Source organism: Macaca fascicularis, chromosome 4 (genome assembly GCF_037993035.2).
Source record: "Macaca fascicularis isolate 582-1 chromosome 4, T2T-MFA8v1.1".
Lineage (NCBI taxonomy): Eukaryota > Metazoa > Chordata > Mammalia > Primates > Cercopithecidae > Macaca > Macaca fascicularis.
In genome coordinates, this window is record NC_088378.1 from 127,388,980 (window position 1) to 127,410,049 (window position 21,070).

Below are 21,070 nucleotides of genomic sequence, written 5' to 3' on the forward strand. Positions count from 1 at the left end.
TCATAAACACACTTTTTAATGAAAACTGAGGTTCAGACAGGTTAAGTAACTTGTCAAGGTCACACAGCTGAAGAATGGTAGAGCTAGAATTTGAACCCAGGTCTCTAAGACTCTGCTATACTTGGAGGGAACTTGTATGATGTCCCAAGGGGGTTCTTAGTTACCCACCGCCTGACTTCTGCCTTGCCATGTCCCCACCCACCCACAGGCCAAGACTGCACTGAGTGAGCCAACAGCAGGCCCCAGCATGTGCCACCTGGGGCATGCCAGGGCCTGGACCCTCTGGTGCCCTGGAGGACAATCATGCTGCCAGCACACCCCCACTTGAAGCCTGGCTGACACTCCCACTCCCCTCCTCATCCTGGCCTGGGAGGCAGGATGGGCCCCTCTTCAGCAGGTGTTGGGCACAGCCTCATTGCTCCCAGGCTGCTGCAGACCGATATTGGGTAGGCAAGCCCCAGCCCCCCAGGGCAGTGGAGTGCTCAAGCTTGCCCTGAGCGGCCAGACCTCTGCCCAGGGGACCCAGGCAGGTGGCAACACAGAGCCCCAAGGGCAGCCTCTGACCTCTCCTCCTCACTTCCCAAGCGTCCTTTCCTTTTCTGGGGAACAAGAAGCCAAGCTTTGGAACTGTCCGCCTTAGGCGTTCAAGACAGCCAGGAGGGACAAAGCGGCGCCCCCTTCCCGCAACAGGGCCTTTGCCCCACTCTCGGTTCCGCGTCTGAATCTTTTCCCCACCGCACCCTCCAACGCAGGCCCGGGCGGCTCATGAATGAACTGCACTGTGTGGGGCGTAAGGAGAGGACACGCTCCCGGGGCCGGCCGCCTCCCCAGCCTGCAGACCAGTCAGTCCCCAGAAGGGTCGGGGGCAGCCGCCGGCCTCATGCCAGCGCCTGCGAACCCTGCCCTTGCCCAAGCCCGAGCCCTTACCCTGGGCTGGCTTCTGGTGCACTCGCCCCCGGGAGCAGCAGAAAAAATAAAAGGGACCGAAGGCATCGGACTTGGCGACCCCGGGGTCCAAAACTCGGGGGCGGGGGCGGCTAGTTCCCCACAGCGGCGGCGGACAGGCGGGGCGCAGCTGGCACTCCCGAGGGGCGCGCAGGGGACGCGCACCTGCACCGGGCAGGTGGGAGAAGAGTGGCACTCGGGGGCCGGGGGCGGGGGTCCCACCCCTTGGGATCTCCCCGGGACTGGGGAGAGCGGGCGGCGCGTATGTGGACCTCCGGCAGGGGTTGGAGGACTCACATTTGGCTCGGGATGGTGCGGGGTTGGGGGCAGCGCGCGCCACCGCTGGGTCCCGCGGGCCCGGGCACCTCTGGGTCCCGCAGGAGGTTGAAGGGAGGGGACGCGCAGCTGAGTCCAGGTTTTTTCTTTGGGTGGTGGTGGGATCTTCGAAGAAAAGAGCGAGGGCTGGGGAGGGGTCGCGTACTCACCCCCAGGCGCAGACTCGGCTCCGGCTCCGAGCCCCGGGTTGGGGCGGGGCGGGGCTGGGGGAGGGGGAGGGGGAGTCGCTGGGCGGCTCGAGCTCCGGGCTCCTGCGGCGGCCGCGGCAGTGTATGGGGGAGGGGGAGCGGGAGGAGGGAGAGGGAGGGGGCGGAGCCCCGTATGTCCCGTCCCCTACGCCGGCGCACGCAAGGCGCGCGCGCACTCTCAGATCGCGTCCGCCGGGCTGGGCCTGGCGCGCAGGCGCTGGGGAGAGACCGCGTGGGGCGAAGGCGGTGCTTGGTCGGTGAGGCCCGCGGCGGGATTTTCCCGGGCGGCGAGAGCGGTATGGTGGGGTGAGTGGGTGGGCGTCAGGCCCCTAATTCTCTCCTTCTCTTCCTTTCTCTCCACTAGGGGAGGCCCACTCCCCGGGGTGAGTGAGGAGAGGCCAGAGTGGGAGGCAGAGGGTCAGTGGGAGGGGTCCCGACGGGGAGGGGTCCCGACGGGGAGGGGAGGCCCCTCACCCGGACCCTCCTCCCTCCGACTCTCCGTGGGCGGCTTCTGCGACTTCCAAGTCCGTGGCAGGCTCTCACCTGCTTTCCCCGGGTTGCGGAGCCGACTTGGAGAGGGCGGGCTGCGTTCAGCTGTCGCAGGTCACTCCAGTGCGTCTCCTCGGGCTTCTCCGCTCTCCGCGCCGGCCTCCCCTTTCCCAACTTGGGTCTGGAGATGAGTTATCCAGACGCCTCTGTGGTGTGAGGTTTGAGGTTTTGCTTTCACTCTGTCACGCTGATGAGTGCGCCCTCCCCCAGGCAAGGGGGTTCCCTGGTTTCTCATTTCACCAGAGACTGCATCTATCAGTGATTAAGACTGGAAAGATGAAGGGAGAGACTGAGACTCTTTTCTATATATATGTCACCCACACAAATAGATCACAAAGGCACAACGGGCACCAACCTGGTCATTTAATTTTTGGTTCCTGGAGGGGACAGAAAGGAAGTTTTGCTTTCCACAGCGGACGATGAATGAACTTTGCCACCATAAGAGATGGATGGGACTGAATTTATAAAGAGGTTAAAAGGGCATATGACAGACACCTTGGGCTACTTGGGAAACTCTGGGAGTTTGGGAGATACTTAACTCCCAGGGCTGGTGGTGGTGGTGGGGAACTGCCACTGCTGAACAGAAGGACACTGCCCACCTGGGGGTTTGGATCTTGTAGTTGGTCAGCGTCTCTGCTGTATGCTGGCTTTTCAAGAGTTCATTAGTAGCTTGTGGAATGCAACTGTAAGGTTTGATTTATTGCAGTGTTTTTCAAACTGAATTCTATGGTGAGTTGGAAATCAGTTTAGTAGATCACGGCCATTTAAAACATGAAACAGAAAATATCAGACAGTGTTGCACTTAGTAAGGGTATTGTTTCTTGACACTTGCTTCAGGTGTACACACACGTGTGAGTGTATTAGAAGGTGTTCTACAGTGTGTTTCTGTAGGTCGCAGTGAGAAAAATTTGAAAAGCATTGGTGTCCTGTGCCCTTCTATTTGCCCTCTTGCCTTTCTTTGCCTGAGTTTTCAGTCACTTAAAATTGTCCGTGAGGATGCAGTTAGCATGCCAGGAATATACAGTAAAGAACAAAGTGGATATTCTTCAAGGAGGTTACTGTGTGAGATGAAAGACAGTTCACTGTTCATCACTGGAAATACTGTATGTGCTATTGAAAAACAAGGATTTTATTGAGGTAAGAAGTTGGTTGGCTTAATGAGGAAGGGCAGTTTTTCAACTGTGACAGAAAGGAAGATGGAGACGAGGCCCGTTTTTGGTAAGGTGCCTGGTGGGAAGGGTCTTTGTAGGTTTGGATTCTGGGAGTTGTGAAATTGGTGTAATCTATTGCATGTGTGGAACAATAAAATTCACTTTGAGATCAAATAGCATTGTAATGGATATCTGAAAAATGGAAGTGGAGGCCATAATTATCTGGTTTTTGGACTTCTGAGAATCACTAGAAGGCTTTTTTTTTTTTTTTTTGGTTCAGTCTGTCTTGCCCAGGCTGGGGAGATCTGGGTGCAGCAGTGAAATCTCAGCTCACTGCAGCCTCTCCTGGGATCTAGCAATTCTTATGCTTCAGCCTCCCGAGTAGCTGGGACTGCAGGCGCGTGCCACCACTCCTGGCTGATTTTTGTATTTTTAGCAGAGATGAGGTTTCAACATGTTGCCCAGGCTGGTCTCCAACCCCTGGCCTCAATCAGTCTACCCAACTCAGCCTCCCAAAGTGCTGGGATTACAGGCATGAGCCTCCTTGTCCAGCCAGAAGGCATTTTTTATATGTTTTTATTTTTATTTTTTTTATTTTTATTTTTTTTTGAGACGGAGTCTCGCTCTGTCACCCAGGCTGGAGTGCAGTGGCTGGATCTCAGCTCACTGCAAGCTCCGCCTCCCGGGTTTATGCCATTCTCCTGCCTCAGCCTCCCGAGTAGCTGGGACTACAGGCGCCTGCCACCTCGCCCGGCTAAGTTTTTGTATTTTTAGTAGAGACGGGGTTTCACTGTGTTAGCCAGGATGGTCTCGATATCCTGACCTCGTGATCCGCCTGTCTCGGCCTCCCAAAGTGCTGGGATTACAGGCTTGAGCCACCGCGCCCGGCCATGTTTTTATTTTTTACAAAATAGTATAGTTATGAGTCTGAGCATGTGGATTCCTGAGCTATTTCTGCCTGTGCCTGATTAGGGTCAGCACCTAATCCTTAAGGAGTGTGTGAGCCATCAAGTGACACTTTCCAGGGCAAGCATTTCAGAAAGCCTGACATGAGAATTAAGTGCCTTGTGGAATCCGTGAAGGAACAGTGGCCAAAATATTTTATTATTGCTCCTGAATATTAAAGATAAAATGTTTCCTGGGGTGGAGGGGGGAAGGAAATAACAACAACAAAATTTCTCCGGAGTCCACTTTTCAGGTAATTGGGCACTGAGCATGGTTATTTAGACTCTCCTTAGCTCCTAGAGTCTTCAGTTGCAAGAATCCTTTAAAACCTATTTTGCCCATCCTGGCTAACACAGTGAAACACCGTCTCTACTAAAAATACAAAAACTTAGCCGGGCGAGGTGGCAGGCGCCTGTAGTCCCAGCTACTCTGGAGGCTGAGGCAGGAGAATGGCGTGAACCCGGGAGGCGGAGCTTGCAGTGAGCTGAGATCCGGCCGCTGCACTCCAGCCTCCAGCCTGGGTGACAGAGCGAGACTCCGTCTCAAAAAAAAAAAAAAAAAAAAAAAAAAACCTATTTTGCTCCACTCATGTCTTTGGGATTATGATACCTGGGCCCACCTAAGACGGATTTTCCTACTGTCAGGTTGCTTGGCTAGTTCTTTTTTTTTTTTTTTTTTTTTGGAAACAGAGTCTCGCTTTGTCGCCCAGGCTGGAGTGCAGTGGCGCAATCTTGGCTCACTGCAAGCTCCGCCTTCCAGGTTCACGCCCTTCTCCTGCCTCAGCCTCCCGCTAGCTGGGACTACAGGCGCCTGCCACTACGCCCGGCTAATTTCTTTTTGTATTTTAGTAGAGACGGGGTTTCACCATGTTGGCCAGGATGGTCTCGATCTCCTGACCTCGTGATCCGCCCGTCTTGGCCTTTCAAAGTGCTGGGATTACAGGCGTGATCCACCGCGCCCAGCACTTGGCTAGTTCTTAGGGCTGTGTGGCGGCTCGAAAAGCAGGTTATGGTTTAGCCTTCTATTTTATAGGCTCATGGTTTTTCTGGGTTGTTGCTTACCCCTGGTATGATTTTACATGTGTATTTACAGTGACAACTAGTATGCAAGAGAAGACTGCAGTTCAGATCTCAGAAATGTTCTGGGTCAGGTAATATGCTGAATATTTAAAAAGGTCGTAGTAAAGTAGCTTACCATTCACCAGTGAAACACAACTCAGAGTAGGAAAGCCCTCTGTTAAAAACAAAAAATCATTTATGTCTTTAGAAAAGAGAGGAAGCACTTTATCATGTCCACTCTAAACTGAAAACACTTTCAGGGCTGTGATCTTAAAGAGGCATCCATGGTGCTGCCCTAAGAATCAGGGAACAAGCTTGCTCTTCTGGGCCAGGATCTGGTAAACAATTTATCCTGCAGATTTAGTCCCTACTGGATAATTCAGAGAAGGATTGTCCATGTTAAAATGATCCCTTACATGAGTGAAACTAAAGCACTTCCATTTCCAGACCACTTTGCTTTTCCCAATATGATCTCTGCTTGGCAGAGAGTCGTTGAGACCTGGACAGGTGATTCCAGGGTCACAGACTTGGTGTGAGAGAAGGGGAGGATGGAGTGAAAGAGATACATGCTTTCCATCAGCAGCACCCTCCCATCCCCATTCTTTAACTTTTCCACACTACTCTCCTGCCAGTCTGACATCTTCATAAACCTGGAGCCCACCTAAACCTGGCCCAATGTAAGTACTAATAGGAAGGGAATTATGTATATGATTCAGTAGAATTTTACTTGACCTTGTGCAGTTTTTCCTGAGTTGGACCAGATGAAGAATATTACAAATTTATATCTGGATTATAGATGTTTGTATACTTGTGAGGTAGGGATGGGAGGGGGAGCAAAGCTAGATAAACTATACAATTATCTCCACATTGAAAAACCATCTTGAATAATTGAAAATTGTCAGATCTGTCTAAGTACTACTGCTTACTTTTTTTTTTTGAGGCAGGGTCTCACTCTGTCACCCAGGCTGGAGTGTTGTGTCAAAATTATGGCTCACTGCAACCCCTGAGCTCCAGTGATCCTCCTCCCTCAGCCTCCCAAAGTGGTGTAATTACAGGTGTGAACCACCACGCCCTGCTTTAAATACTTTTGCAACAAGGTGGGGCATAAGTTAGATAAACAAATATAGGACAATAACCCTAGACATGTTTTCCCTTTGTGAAATGGGATTGAGAAATGGGGTTTTCTCAGTGGTAGCTGTGGTGGAAACAGCCGATCATCCTATTGAGGGATACTTTACATTGATAGTGCTGCTGTGAAAACTCACACCTTGGCAGATCACTCAAAATCAGCTTTAGCTTTGGTCCAAGGCTGTCCTGCGTGTAGTGCAGATATTTAATGAAGAGATGGCTTTTTGTTTCCTGAGTTTTTTAAAGATTATGTGGCAGCTTTGCCAAAGGAGAAGGAGTACTTACCCTGTGTATGGAACATTTATTTGTATCCGTGAAGCTTATTAGTGGCTAAAGCAGCATCACTGTGCAAGTATTGTGCAGTGTTTAATAAAAACAGCCTTGGGCTCTGATCTGGGCCTTATTGCCTTTTTTTTTTTTTTTTTTTTTTTGAGACGGAGTCTGGCTCTGTTGCCCAGGCTGGAGTGCAGTGGCCGGATCTCAGCTCACTGCAAGCCCTGCCTCCCGGGTTCACGCCATTCTCCTGCCTCAGCCTCCCGAGTAGCTGGGACTACAGGCGCCCGCCTCCTCGCCCGGCTAATTTTTTTTGTATTTTAGTAGAGACGGGGTTTCACCGTGTTAGCCAGGATGGTCTCGATCTCCTGACCTCGTGATCCGCCCGTCTCGGCCTCCCAAAGTGCTGGGATTACAGGCTTGAGCCACCGCGCCCCGCCAGGGCCTTATTGCCTTCTAACCTTGGGTGAGTCAACCAACAAGCTTTGCATTTCTGTCTTCATTTCTCCAACTCTGTGGAGCCTGCAGAACTGTTCAGAATCATTAGCAGATTCAGCCCCCTTGCAGACTGTTGGTCTTTCCTGTTTGTCTTTGTTTCCATTGGGAGCTCAAACTGAAATCTTCAAAGAAAGTGATCTGTGTGAAAGTACTTTGAGAATTATAACATGCTGTTGTGTGAGGTTACCAAACCACGCACACACCACACTTCCTAAAAGGAAATAGTTGGGCAGCAAAAACAGTAATGAGTCTGTAAGCAACAAATGAAAGTACTTATTGGTCCAGAATGGTTGAGGAGAAACCTGAGATGCGAGGGGTTGTGTCTGCGTGACAGGATAGAGGGTCCCACAAATTCCTTTTTGTTTTTGATTTATCAGAGCTGCCAGGCCTTTGCTTTTCCTATTTTGATTAAGAAGGACATTTATACTCTCACACTGGCAGAGTTTGTCTTTTTTGCATCTGGGCTTTCCATTTGATTTTTCAGTGTCTCTTTTCCTGTCCGTTACATACTAGCAGAACCTCCTTTAAAGGCTCATTTGTGATTGTGCTGAACTTTTTGTTTTCTCCTTTTTCTATAGAGGCCATTCCCCTTGAAAGGTCTTTAAAATATAACCTGCCAGGTACCTAAAGATTGAAATTGTTTAGGTAGAAACAATGTATAATTATATATAGATCTGTGATACTAAATATATTTTGCTGATCCTCAAAACTTAATGGTACTTTCCAGCATTCCACAAAGCATCAGAGGTACAGACTCTTTGTGTCTGCCCTTCCAACTCAGAGTAGCTAAAAATGAGCTCTCTGGCAGAGGACGGTGGCTCACGCCTGTAATCCCAGCACTGTCGGAGGCCGAGGCGGGCAGATCACGAAGTCAGGAGATCGAGACCATCCTGGCTAACACGGTGAAACCCCGTCTCTACTAAAAATACAAAAAATTAGCGCCTGTAGTCCCAGCTACTCGGGAGGCTGAGGCAGGAGAATGGCGTGAACCCAGGAGGTGGAGCTTGCAGTGAGCCGAGATCGCCACTGCACTCCAGCTTGGGCGACCGAGCAAGACTCCTTCTCAAAAAAAAAAAAAAGAAAGAAAAAAGCACTCTGTGCCTGTGAGGCTCTCCCAAGTCACTGGGAGCCTGGGTAAAGGGCACAAGAAAAACCACAAACCCCGCTCACATGGAGCCTCTCTGGAGCTGGAGGTTGAATTATAAATCAGTTCTTTTTTTGTTTTGTTTCTGAGACAGAGTCTTACTCTGTCACCTAGGCTGGAGTGCAGTGGTGTGATCTCGGCTCGCTGCAACCTTCGCCTCCCAGGTTCAAGAGATTCTCCTGACTCATCCGGGGACTGACTGTAGCTGGGACTACAGGCACATGCCACCATGCCCCGCTAATTTTTGTATTTTTGGTAGAGACCAAAAATTTGGTATTGTTGGCCAGGCTGGTCTCAAAACTCCTGACCTCAGGTGATCCGCCCGCCTTGGCCTCCCAAAGTGTTTGGATTACAGGTGTGAGCTACCGTGCCCAGCCATAAATCAGTTCTGTCCACTTAATAGAGAGTTACTCAGCTGTAGGTGTGCTAGGCACAGTTCTGGGCACTGAGTGTCTGGCACCGAGCAGAGCAAGGGCTGGTCCCTGCTCTCACAGAGCATGCATTCCAATGGAATCTGTAGGGCGATGCCAATTTCCCCATATTCCGTTGAAATCCTTAGTCCTCCCTTGCCTCTACAACTGAAGGGAGATCTTAAAGCAAGATGGAAAATGAGCATGGCTTGGATTGTATTAATTTCTTTTTTCTTTTCCTTCCACCCACCCTCTCTTCCCACCCCCGACCCCAGCTCTTTTTAAGGAGAAGTTGATTCATTTTCTAAAACAGGAGGGTAATACTTAGTGCTGATCAGGAAGTGGCATGAAAAGCTGTCTCTGGCACCAAAGTTTTCCAAATACCTGGCCTCCTCTAAGTGAGAGTGTCGTAGAGAAGGAACTATCGTTGAAGCCAGTCTCCTGTGCACAAGACTCAGAATGACATTCCTTGTGAAACAACCATTGTATATAGACTAGGTCTGAAGTGATTCAGAATCTGTGTCCATAGGATAGATTTATGCTAGGAAATAATATAAGGGTCCATCAAAGTTGCTTTGAAGTAAATTGCTGCCTCCATTGCTCTTCCCTGATCTGAAGCAGTTATTTTAGTGGTGGGATGAGGCATTCTCCATAGTGGACAGTATAGGCACCAGGCCCAGGAGGTGAGTCCAGGGGGCCTGGAAAAAAAGCACGGGCTAATCTTCCATGATTAGCACCATCATTCTCTTACAGCGTGTTTGCCTGACATGTCCTGATTCCGAAAGTACAGATAAGAGCTCTACCGTGTCTGGATTTCCCACCGTCAGAGCCATGGGGGATCTGTCTATCTCTTGGCTACCTCATTTATTTTATTCAACAAGTATTTATTGCACTCCTACTGTTACTATCAGGACTGGCTGGGGTCTTTTGCTGGGGTGGAAGAGGAGGGTACAGCAGTTTGTTTTTTTGGAGGGATACAGGACATATATACAATAAGTGAATGTATTTGGTTCTTTTGTGCTTTCAAGTTCATAGGAATGCTAACTGCTGGCCATTTGATGTCTGAGTCCTTTGGGTTTAGGTCTAGAGGTCAATATCAGATCCACTAAAGAGCTAGTGAAAAGTCACTGAATTGGGAAATGCTCCCTAGAGACATGAATATATCACTCTTGTGTTTGAGGGCAGTACAGGTAATCCTTACCATCAGAGTCTGTGTGACTCCTGAATTCCTGTAGCATGTTCAGATGCCATGTTGTGAGAATATCTGGTTTCTGAATTTTGGATAGCGAGTAGGAAGAAATAGAATGTTAAAGGACATCAGCCTTACCTCAAAGTATCCACATTTACTCAGTGTCGGTGTTTGGATAGTGAATATTGACTCTGAGCGTTGCACTGGCACAAGGATATCCCAGTGTTCAGGAGGGGTAGCAATTGATGCTGCCGTTTGACACAAGACTTTGTACAAGAGATTCTTGTGGAGCTGGATCACATTTGGCTGGGCAGAGATGAGTGTTGGTTGTGGAGATGGCATGAGAGCAAGGTGCAGAGAGGAGGCCTGAGTTTGTGTTTGTGCACTGACAGCCTTACAGAGTTTAGGGGGGTGCTTTGTGATGACACCTGAGTCAGGAAAGTTCTGGGAAGCCCTTAAGTGCTTCTGCAGTTCTTGGACTAATATCAGCGTTCTTGAGGAAGCAATGTGGTGCTGAGAGGCAGGGTGTTGCACTTCTCGGGAGAGGGAATGTGGGTGGTGCTGGGTGGATCTTGAAGGTTCTGTGGAGTCGCTCAGGAGACTCTTCTCCCCCAGGAAGCCAAAGGCCTGCCAGCATGAGATGGGAACAGCTTGGCAGGGATTTGAGCTAACGCAGCCTGGACCAGAAGGACTCTACTTTTCAGAAGTTTTGTTTTGTTGTTTGCTTTTTTGCCAGTTTTTAGCTATTGCTCTGAGTATGGATCTCTTCTTGCCTCCTGTACTACAAATTGTCTTCAAAACTTAAATTAGATTAAAGGGAATAATTTTCACCTGGTATGTGTCTCCATTTCAGTTGATTCAGCTAGCACTGAATTGGCTGTGAGTAAAATGTGCATGTGACGTCAGTGTTCTTTTTTTTTTTTTTTTTTTGATGGAGTCTCACTATATTGCCCAGGCTGGAGTGCAGTGGCCCAACCTTGGCTTACTGCAACCTCCGCCTCCCAGGTTCAAGTGATTCTCCTGCTTCAGTCTCCTGAGTAGCTGGGACTACAGGTGCCCGCCACCACGCCCGGCTTATTTTTGTATTTTTAATAGAGAAGGGGTTTCACCATGTTGGCCAGGCTGGTCTCGAACTCCTGACCTTAAGTAATCCGCCTGCCTTGGCCTCCCAAAGTGCTGGGATTCTAGGCATGCACCACTGCGCCCAGCTGACGTCAGTATTCTTGATGGAACAAGAATGATTTAATAGTTGTAAAATATTAATATTTAAATTAAAGTTGCTGTGTTTACTCTGTTGAGTAAGAACATGGGTTTAGGAAGCCCACAACTGGGGTTCATATTTCAGCCTGGTCACTCCTAGCCATGTGACCTTGGGCAAGTTATTTAACCTCTCTGGGCTTTATTTCCTTGTGTATAACAATGAGGCTAATAATAATTGTACCCATTTCATAGAGTTTTTTGAGGTTTATTTTATTTATTTATTTTTTTGAGACAGAGTTTTGCTCTTGTCGCCCAGGCTGGAGTGCAGTGATGCAATCTCGGCTCGCCACAACTTACACCTCCAGGGTTCCAGCGATTCTCCTGCCTCAGCTTCCTGAGTAGCTGGGATTACAGACTTGTGCCACCATGCCTGGCTAATTTTGTATTTTTAGTAGAGATGGGGTTCCTCCATGTTAGTCAGGCTGATCTCAGACTCCTGACCTCAGGTGATCTGCCCACCTCGGCTGGGATTACAGGTGTGAGCCACTGTGCCCGGCCATGAAGTTTAAATGAGATGGTATGTAAGACACTTAGCCCGCTGCCTGACACATTGTAACCATTTTATAAGTGTTCATAAACAAAGAACACAGAAAGAGGCCAAATGACCCTTAAAGCTGCTTGACACCCAGGGCTCTCGTGTGAAATGAGCTTTGGTATAGCAGAGCAAGGCTGCGGAGTGCGGTTGGAACGCCCTTGGACTGAACCTGGATCCAGTTCTGGTTCTGCCCTTGACTAATTGTGGGATTCTACACAAGTCACTTAATCTGCCTGTATATCAATTTTCTAATCTTTAAAATGATATATGACATGATGATGATGATAGCTTATTAGCTGGTAAAGAGTGCCAGGCACTATGCTAAGTGCTTTGCGTGGCTTATCTAATTGAATCCTCATAACTACCTTGGGGGAAGATACTGTTAGTATCCCTGTGTTACAAATGGGAAACCAAAGCTCAGCAGTTTGGTTACTTGTCCAGGGTTACCTCACCAGTAAAAGTAAAGCTGGTTTCATTTGGTAGTCTGTGATTCTCTGTGTGTCAGATGTTAGTAGTTGCATACATTAGCTGCCTTCTTTTGCATTTAATTTTTCTAATCATAATTACATTTTGGCTAATGTTTCATGGGTTGTCTTAAGGAAAACATTTGGGAGTAAGTTTGGGATTTGAGGCTAAATGTAGTTAATAAGCATTTAAAGGCCAGTTGTGGTGGGTGACTCACACCCATAATCCCAGCACTTTGGGGGGCTGAGGCGGGAGGATTACGTTAACTCAGGAGTACTCAGGAGTTCAAGGCCAACCTGGGCAACAAAGTGAGACCATCATCTCTGTGAAGAAAAACCAAAAAATTAGCCTGGCATCCTGGTGCGTGTCTGTGGTCCTGACTATTCGGGAGGCTGAGGTGGGAGGATCACCTGAGCTTGGGGAGTTCAGGACTACAGTGAGCTGCGATTGTACCACTGCATTCCAGCATGGGTGACAGAGCAAGACTCTGTCTCAAGGAAAGAAAAAAAAAAAGTATTTATGGAGTGTCTAGGTATTCCTGGGGAAGAGTGGATTCCTCTGTCCCCCACCCCAACATTCTTATTAAATAAAGTCTTATCTGAGGTGGTTTGAACTTGTGCAAAGCAAAGCTGTGTGTAAATACTACAGTGTAGAGGCTTTTCTCGGCAGACCTCTTGAATGGGCACCTCTGCAGCCAAACATTTGGGTGGAAAAACAGGTGTGTTTTGCAGCTGGCTACAGGCCTTTCTGAAGCACTCTCTGAAGTGATTTTCTGGTGTTCAGGGCACTGGCAGCCTCCATATTTGTTAGTGCTAGGGAGCAACAGGGTTGAGATTCTGAAAACTGGAGCCACAAGTGTTGGGTTGGTGTTTGCTCTTTCAACTAACTCTTCAACTTGGTTTCCCAAAGCCCACTTTCAGCTGTAGTATGGTGTAGGTCAGTTTTCCATTTTACAGTGTTGTTTGGGAGACTGACCCAAATAGAGACTTTGGTCTTTGACTTGGCAAGAGCAGCCTTTGGCTTTGCTTTGCTGGCCTTGAGCTGTACAGGTGTTCTGGCCTTTACATTTGGGGGAAAGGTGATGTAGTGACAGATAACTTGAGTGGCTGCTTAGATACTTTACTTTCTTTTAGGGAGTTAAAGTGCTGGTTTCAGAAGGCGCATGAGTATCAACAAGGGCAATAGTGTGCAGTTTTTCCTCTGTGGAGGACTCGAGAAGAAGTCCCTGGCTGGATTTATAACCAAGGGTTCATATTTTCCTCCTGCCTGTAGAAGTGATATAATAAGGAAGGCATTCTCTGTGCTGCTGTATTTTTTTTATAGCAGAAGCTGTTGTGGGCCATGCCACCTCTCCAACCCCAGAGTTAGAACGTGAATCAGCAAAATCGGAGCTAGAGCTCTGTCTAATCATCTGTGTATCCTTTAACCACTAAGATTTGTATTTTGTGACTAATGATCTTGTGCTGAAAGTGCCATCTCCCACACAAGTCCCCAAAGAAAACTGGCTCTAAGGGCTGTGACTTAGAAACCAATTTTTCCCCCTCTCGTTTTTCCTGCAGGATCTATCTTGGGATCCCATGGCTTTCTTTACTGGGCTCTGGGGCCCTTTCACCTGTGTACGCAGAGCACTGAGCCATCGCTGTTTCAGGTAACTTTTCCCATTAAGTTGTTAAAACTGTCTTTGTGTAAGATTCCTATCAGGGCTGGGTGTTATGGTGACTAGAACAGGAGTAAAAACTCAGGGAGGTAAGCATGGGGTTGGGAAAAGCTAAAGGGATCAGGCCGAGCTGGCTTGGTTGGTCTGGTCACAGGATGGGGGATAGGTAAAGAGGTGATGATGCTGTTAGAAGTGCGACGGGGAATGGCATATGGTGGAAGCTTTTACTCTTCAGTCCTTGCAAGACTCTTAGAGTAAATCTGACATCTCTCAACCCTGTCATTCCCCTAGAGCATTAAACCTCCTCTCTTTTAAAAATGAAATTTTTTAAATTACAAAAATAATACATGCTTATTACCAAGAACTTGAGCATGATAGAAGTGTGACACCCTCCTCTTCTTGTAGATGCTAAGCCAGGAGAGCACAGGAGGCACGCCCGTTGGCAGACATGCCTCCTGGCCCTGTCATGCCCTCATCCCACAGGTGTTTCCTGAGCACCGCGCCTGGGGTTGGCCATACAGAGATGAATGAGAGTTGCTTCCTGTCCTGAAAGAATTCTCACTGTCAGCCATAGGTGCAAACTTGAAAATAAGTAACTCTAAGAAAATGTGATAGAATATTTTAATAGAGGATTGTACTTTGGATGGTCTCTCATAGGAGCTGCTAGTGGAGGAAGAGAAGGAGAAAGAGTGGAGGCAGTCTTCTCAAAAGGGAGGTGGGGGCAGGTCCTGTCTAGGCCTTCAGGAAGAATTGGGAGGAAGGGTGTGCTTGGGGAACTCCAGTAGTTCCTGGTTGCTCCTGCCCAGAGTGGTAGAATGTGTGGCCTTAGAAGGTAGGTAAATTGGGACAAAGTTGTTGACAGTGTAGATGGTGGGGAGTAGCATCACTTTTATATTCTAAAGAGAGCTCTTTGTCAGCAAAGTGAAGTGCAGTGGGAACCAACTAGGATAGTAATGTCACAGTCTTGGTGCAGGAGAGTGAGCTGCTCAATGAAGGAAGTTGTTGGCGGGATTGGAGAGAAAGGACATAGGTGCTTAGCGGGTGATATTAACAGGACTTAGTGGCCAGTTGATGTTGATGGAGAGAGGTTTATGGCTTGGGTTCTGGTGCTGCTGGAGAAGCCATTATCTAGATAAGAAGTGTAGCAGCAGGAGGAGTTTGCAAGGGGAGGCAGTGAGGTCAGTTTGGGACCTACTGAGTTTGCAGTATCTATAGAGTAGGGAGTTGAGGAGAGTGGAAATGTATGGAACTAGAATATAGAAGAGAGGCGGGGCTGGAGATGGAATTTACTAGTTGGCAGCAATGCTAATGGGCAAGACTGCCTAGAGTAGGCATAAAAAACAAAGAGAAGAGGTCCTAGGATTACCCTGTGGAAACACCAGCATCAGGTGCTAGCATCAGGAAAACAGGAATCCCACTGTAATCGTCTTGTTTAATAATACCTTGTCTGTCTTTAATAAGTACTCTCTAAAAATTTTTTTTTCTAATGAGGAAAAATGTATTAAAAGATTGTTACCTTGACTTATTTCCAGTTTCTGCTATGTTGTGTCAAGGACTTCCCTTTGCAAACTTACCCATATCTTCTAGTTCCCAGCAACATGTAAATAAGAAAATTAGGGAATGGTGTATTCTGGGGAAGCAGGTTTTTCAGGATAGGCAGTGGATGAGGCCTAGCCCATAAGGGATTCCTTTAAGTCCTCAGAGTCCTTTTGGAAAGCAAAGGCTTTAAGTTAGGCTGCTGTGAAGTTCATTGTCACGTTGGGTTCTCTTTAAAACTCATCCAAATTGAGATCTTGACACAACAGCAGAAGCTCTCAATTGTGAGGAAACTGTTGTGGGTACAGATAAGTCTTCACAAAGTCCTGACTTTCTGGTGCTGCTCCTGGACAGCACTCTGCTGTGTGTGTGTTGCTGACATGTACTTTCTCCCTAGCCTTGACCTTTCAGAGGCCTGTGTACCCTCACCATGAGAGATACAGACTGCAGACTTTTTTTTCTCCCACCAGCACCACTGGGAGCCTGAGTGCGATTCAGAAGATGACGCGGGTACGAGTGGTGGACAACAGTGCCCTGGGGAACAGCGCATACCATCGGGCTCCTCGCTGCATTCATGTCTATAACAAGAATGGAGTGGGCAAGGTGGGCGACCAGATACTACTGGCCATCAAGGGACAGAAGAAAAAGGCGCTCATTGTGGGACATTGCATGCCTGGCCCCCGAATGACCCCCAGATTCGACTCCAACAACGTGGTCCTCATTGAGGACAACGGGAACCCTGTGGGGACACGAATTAAGACACCCATCCCCAGCAGCCTGCGCAAGCGGGAAGGCGAGTATTCCAAGGTGCTGGCCATTGCTCAGAACTTTGTGTGAGTTGAGCCCAGGCCTCTGGTTGCAGGAGGGCTCGTGAATGGAGCAGTTCTGAGAACGACACTTCTGCTAAGGGAGCTTGGGAGCCACATGGCTGCTCCCTTCACACTGGGTAACAGTGTAATGTCCTGTGAGAGAATAAATATATTCATTTATGTGTTCCGGAGCTTTCTGGGATGTGGTGGGAAAATAAATGACACTGAAGCAGTTGAAAGGTGGCTTACCCAAGTCTGGCCACACGGGGTGGCATTCTTTACATGGAGCAGCCTTGGTGCCAGGGTCTGAGCCCTTGCTTTTCTGGTTTGGACCCTGTGAGTTCACGCAGGACTGTCAGGCCCTGGAAAACTGAGGTACACACCAAATGCCAATTTATAAATGTACCATGGAGTCTGCCACTTTCTAACCAAAAGATACTTGTTTTTGTTTTTCTCATCCCAAATATCCTCTTCCTGTATTAGTGGGCTTGAGGCTTTAAATGGTTATAAAGATGACCAGGTTAGTGTGGAATAAGAGCAGAGAGGCTGATTTAATCTAGTGAACATTCCCTTTAGGCTGTAGTAAAGCCCAGACAGTAATTCTTTCTTTGTTCTGGATAGTCTGCCAGAACACGCCTCTGTGCCCAGTAGCAGAGCTTCCTCCCTGGACTGCTGGAGAAATGGATACATTCTTACATTTTGCAGATGACATAATCTTGGGCCTGTGCAGGTGATTCAGTGAGTTATCTTTCCTTCATCTGTTGGTCTGCTTGGGGAGATTTAGAGGCTCCCTTAGTTTCTTTAGTGGAACCTCATCAACTTATTTATAAATTCTTTTTTTTTTTTTTTCTTTTTTGAGACGGAGTCTCGCTCTGTCACCCAGGCTGGAGTGCAGTGGTATGATCTTGGCTCACTGCAACCTCCACCTCCTGGATTTAAGCGATTCTCCTGCCTCAGCCTCATGAATAGCTGGGATTACAGGCATGCGCCACCACACCCAGCTGATTTTTGTATTTTTAGTAGAGACGGGGTTTCACCATGTTGGTCAGGCTGTTCTCGAACTCCTGACCTTGTGATCTGCCCACCTGGGCTTCCCAAAGTGCTGGGATTACAAGTGTGAGCCACTGCGCCCAGCCCTTTTTTTTTTTTTTTTTTTTTAATTCATTTAGAATACCTTAGGTAGTTAACTCATTAAATAAGTAACTAATCTCAGTGGCTTCTGAGAGTCAGAGTAGGATAATAATTAGGAACACAGGCTCTTGTAGCCAGACTGTATGGGTTTGAAGCCTGACTCTACCACTTAATGACTATGGGCAAATTATTTTACTTTTCTGTGGCTCAGTTTCCTTATCTGTAAAAGGGGATGTAATAATGGTAACTACTTGATAGAATTGTTGTGAAGATTAAATGAGTTTGTACTTATAAGTGCTTAGAACAATATCCTGGCAATAATAAGCACTCAGGCTGGGCATGATGGCCCATGCTTGTAGTCTCAGCTCCTCAGGAAGCTGAGGTAGGAGGAGCACTTGAGCTCAAGAGTTGAATCCAGCCTTAGCAACATGAAAAAAAAACCCAAAAACACTCAATAGGTACTTTTAGAAATAGGAATTAGCTATTTCCTATTGTCACGACTGCATGGGTCAGCACTGAGAAAACAAAGGTGAGTAAAAGCAGGTGTGGCCCCTGCTTTCCTGGAGCTTATAGAGTCCCAGGGGAAATCTACATGAATCAATTCCTCAAACAAGTGCAAAGTCCCAAGAGTAGCAAGGGTCAGTGATAAAGGAGCTAGAGTTTTTCAGTGGGATCAGAGGCAGCTTCCCTGAGGAAGGATTGCATCAGCTGCAGTCTGAATATGTACAGTGATAGAAGTCAGTAGTGGTTACCTGGGGGGTAGGGAAGGTGTAGACTGGAAAGGGGAAAGAGCGAACCTTCTGGGTCTCAGGAATGTTCTACATCTAGATCTGTGTGGGAGTTCCATGAGGATAGACATCTGTAAATAATTACTGAGCTGTATACTTTAGTGCACTTCACTCATAGTGAAATAAATGAATAGGCATTAGCTAGGTGAGAGAAGAGGAGGAAACGTTGCTGGTAGAGGGAGGGGCATGTGCACAAACCCTGTGACAGGAGGGAATGGGATAAATGCCAGGTCTAGAAGAAAAAGCCATTGTGGCTGGAGCCATAAGAGGGATCATGATGTGGGTTGAAGCCAAAAGAGGAGTGGGGCCTTATGAGCCCTCGGAAGATTTTCCTCAGCTGAGGGCATTGGGATGCTGTTGGAGAGTAATTTAGCAAGTGGAGTAAGGCTGGTGGGAGGGGAGATTTGCTCTGCAGAGAGATCCTCGGGGAGGCCAGAAGGGATGAGTGTGATAATATGGACCGGGGTGGCGGTGGAGGGCAGTGGGCATCTTTAGGAGGTGGAGTTGACTTGGTAATGGGTTAGTAATGGGGAAAGGCCAGGAATGGGTCTGAGGTTTCTGGCTTCTATACCTGGATGGTTGGTTGTGTTGAACATGGAGCTAGGCTGGAGGATTAGGGAGGAAGAGCAGTTGTGGGCAAGCTGAATGGAGGTGCCTTTGAGACATCGAAGAGATGTCGAGTAGGTAGCTGGATATAAATCTCTTAAATTGGAATAACACTGAGGACACTGAGTTTCAGAGGTAAGAGGTGATTTCTCAAGGTTCTACAGCTAGTAAGTGGTAAAGCTGGTCTCAGAGTTGAATCCTGTGACTTCTAACCGAGGGTCCTCCCACAACATCATTGGGTCCTCCTTTCGTAGTTGATGAGTCTACTCCATCTTGACCCGATTCTTACTGGCTGTGAACCTAGAGGCTGATGTTCTGATTTTCTTGAGTTCTGTGGGCACACCTTGGAGCCCGTTGCCCACTGAGCCTTGACTGCAATGAGGCAGAGGCTCTTAGTTTAACATCTTCCATTGGAGGAGCACATCGCTCCCCAGGGCTCCTCTGACTAAGCCTGATTCAAGGTACTCTGGGTATTTTAGGAGCTAATATCCTCTCCTTCTGGCCCTCTAGAAGGGCTGACATGCTCTGCTGCAGTGGTTGGATGTGGTCAAGGAGGAGGAATCATTGAAACCAGGGCCTGCTTTGCCAGTGGTGAGTGTTTCTCTCCAGCGGCAGCAGCTGGTGCTCAGCAGGTTCTTAATGTCACTGCTTTCTGTGCTACTTCCTAAAGGCTGTGGGAGGTAGAGAGCCCTGGCCTGAGGCAAAGGGAAGGTGGAATTGTTCTCAGCCTGGCACCACTTGCTCAGGGGCTGGACCTTTGCTCTCACTGGGGCAGCTTGACCCAAGCTGTCCTCTGGCTTCTCAGGTTGCTTGCTTTCTGGGGTCAGCCTCACTTCTTCCTCTGCCCTTAGTCAGCAGGAAGTATCTTCCTTTCACGTGCTTGCAGGGTGCTGCCTCCCCTCACCCGCCTCCCTGCTGTTGAGGTTTGCCAGAGTCATTCAGATGACTCTCCTCTGTCCTCGCTGTCCCCTCCTCTGGTCTTCATGGACTTAAACCTTCTTCCCAAGGTGTTCTGTGCTGACCACTGGAAGGCTGTGGTTTCAGCAAAGTCTGTGGCCAGGGCCTGTGACGCAGGCCCTTGCAGCACAGCCCAGAATAGCCTCGGCTTTGCTGCTTTTCCAGCTGCCCTATCACTTTGCAGGCTGGGATCTAATTTGCTGTCCACTCTCTCCACCCCAGTCTCTCAGCCAGTGCTGCTTTCTTTGCCCATAAAATATTTATAATCACAGATTATGTTTCCCTATGAGTATAAACTTGCTTTTGTTGTTTTTCCCCTTCTGTGCCCTTAAGAATCTGCCCCTGACAGGCCAAAGGGCTTTATTCTCTGGGTTCATGGACTTCATCACACTTTCTTTGCTGAAGTGGCTGGCTCCCTCTGCTAGACCACTGCTGAAGAAATGTGAGAAAAGAGCTCTAGGTTAGTTATTGTAGTCAGAGACCTGGGTTCCAGATGGAACCCTGCTGCTTACTAGCCACAGCCTCTCGAGTTGGGAGCTTATTGCTCGAGGACTTGGTGCTCAGGACCTCTGGCCAATGGGTGTGACTCCTAAGGACCAGCCACATTGAGGGATATGCCCTTGGCTGCTGATGAGGTGAGGGGGGACCTGGCCAAAGCATGTGCAGAGAGGCCTTGCCACCATCAGCACTCCTGAAGCTAGTCACCTCTGGCACAGATGTCCAGTCCACTTCCTGTGTGCCTTTGGGAAGTAGCACAGAAAGCTGGGAAATTAAGAGCCATTAAGTACCAACTGCTGCAGCTGGGGAGAAGCACTCACTACTGAGTTTCTCTCCTGAAATTCTCAAGCCCAGCCTTGCACTTAGGAGGGCAGTGGCCACTGTGAGGCAGAATTCACTGGAGGTGTGCCTCCTCCTGTGTCAGAGTGAGGAGGAGGGCCAGGGCTGGGGTCTCTCCGGGGGTGAGATCCTACTGTGCAGGTGGGAGCCGAAGGCCGTTCCGCTCCAACCTCCCTGTGCGCAGCCTCCTCAGTGTCCTTGCTCAGGCTTCTTACTGCCTTTCTTGGCCTCTTCTCATGGTCTTTGATTTTCTTTCTCAGTGGCTGAGAAATCTTGTTTTTGACAAAAATTATATAATACTGTACTAAAATGCTTAACTGAAATTCGAATCTGTACCAGCAGCTGCATTTCTTTTCTTCCTCTAATTTTGTAATTCAGACTTAAAATCGTGGGACTTTTGTTTTATTCTTTCCCACCGGGAGGATGGTAACGGATCACAATTCAGTTCTTCCCAGCATTTTGGACACCTTCTTGCTGAATTATTTTGCCAAATATTAGTAATTTTCTGAATTATTTGGGCTTCCTGGGCTGAAAGTGGTGATGAGTTTGCTTCTTAACTTTCAATATAAAGATGGTGATTCCCAGCTAGATTTGGGAACAGTAATAATTTGTTGTCATTTGCTTGGTATTATGGCAGGCTGTTTCATAAGACACACCACAGGCATTTTTAAAATG

The 21,070-nt window shown here is 48.2% G+C and overlaps 2 protein-coding genes across 12 annotated transcripts in view; one reads left to right on the forward strand and one right to left on the reverse strand.

Moving 5' to 3' along the window:
- TMEM63B (transmembrane protein 63B) overlaps positions 1-2,173 on the reverse strand; it is a 29,046-nt gene extending 26,873 nt beyond the window's left edge. For 2 of the 6 annotated variants that reach the window (XM_074037907.1, XM_015449362.3), the window contains exon 1: positions 2,013-2,173. The gene's annotated coding sequence lies outside the window, so the exon portion shown is untranslated. Of the gene's footprint in view, positions 1-1,242; positions 1,570-2,012 lie in introns of those variants that run through there. The other 4 variants (XM_005552879.4, XM_005552877.3, XM_074037906.1 and 1 more) reach the window with 2 other exon arrangements.
- MRPL14 (mitochondrial ribosomal protein L14) lies at positions 772-16,256 on the forward strand. 6 transcript variants are annotated; one of them, XM_045390972.2, is made up of 3 exons: positions 772-1,123; positions 13,634-13,722; positions 15,738-16,256. In XM_045390972.2, the coding sequence occupies exons 1-3, from the start codon at positions 881-883 to the stop codon at positions 16,102-16,104; spliced, it is 699 nt and encodes a 232-aa protein (XP_045246907.2). In that variant the 5' UTR covers positions 772-880; the 3' UTR covers positions 16,105-16,256. The 6 variants fall into 6 exon arrangements, with proteins under 6 accessions (XP_045246907.2, XP_045246912.1, XP_045246910.1 ...); XM_045390977.2 differs by lacking the exon at positions 772-1,123 and adding an exon at positions 1,692-1,852; XM_045390975.2 differs by lacking the exon at positions 772-1,123 and adding an exon at positions 1,692-1,775.
- The last annotated feature ends 4,814 nt before the right edge of the window (positions 16,257-21,070 follow it).

Coding starts and splice junctions, on each gene's coding strand:
- MRPL14 (XM_045390972.2), top strand. CDS start 881: ATGCCAGCGCCTGCGAACCCTGCCCTTGCCCAAGCCCGAGCCCTTACC. Junction 1,124..13,633: donor CGCGCACCTGCACCGGGCAG/GTGGGAGAAGAG, acceptor TTTTTCCTGCAG/GATCTATCTTGGGATCCCAT. Junction 13,723..15,737: donor CTGAGCCATCGCTGTTTCAG/GTAACTTTTCCC, acceptor TTCTCCCACCAG/CACCACTGGGAGCCTGAGTG.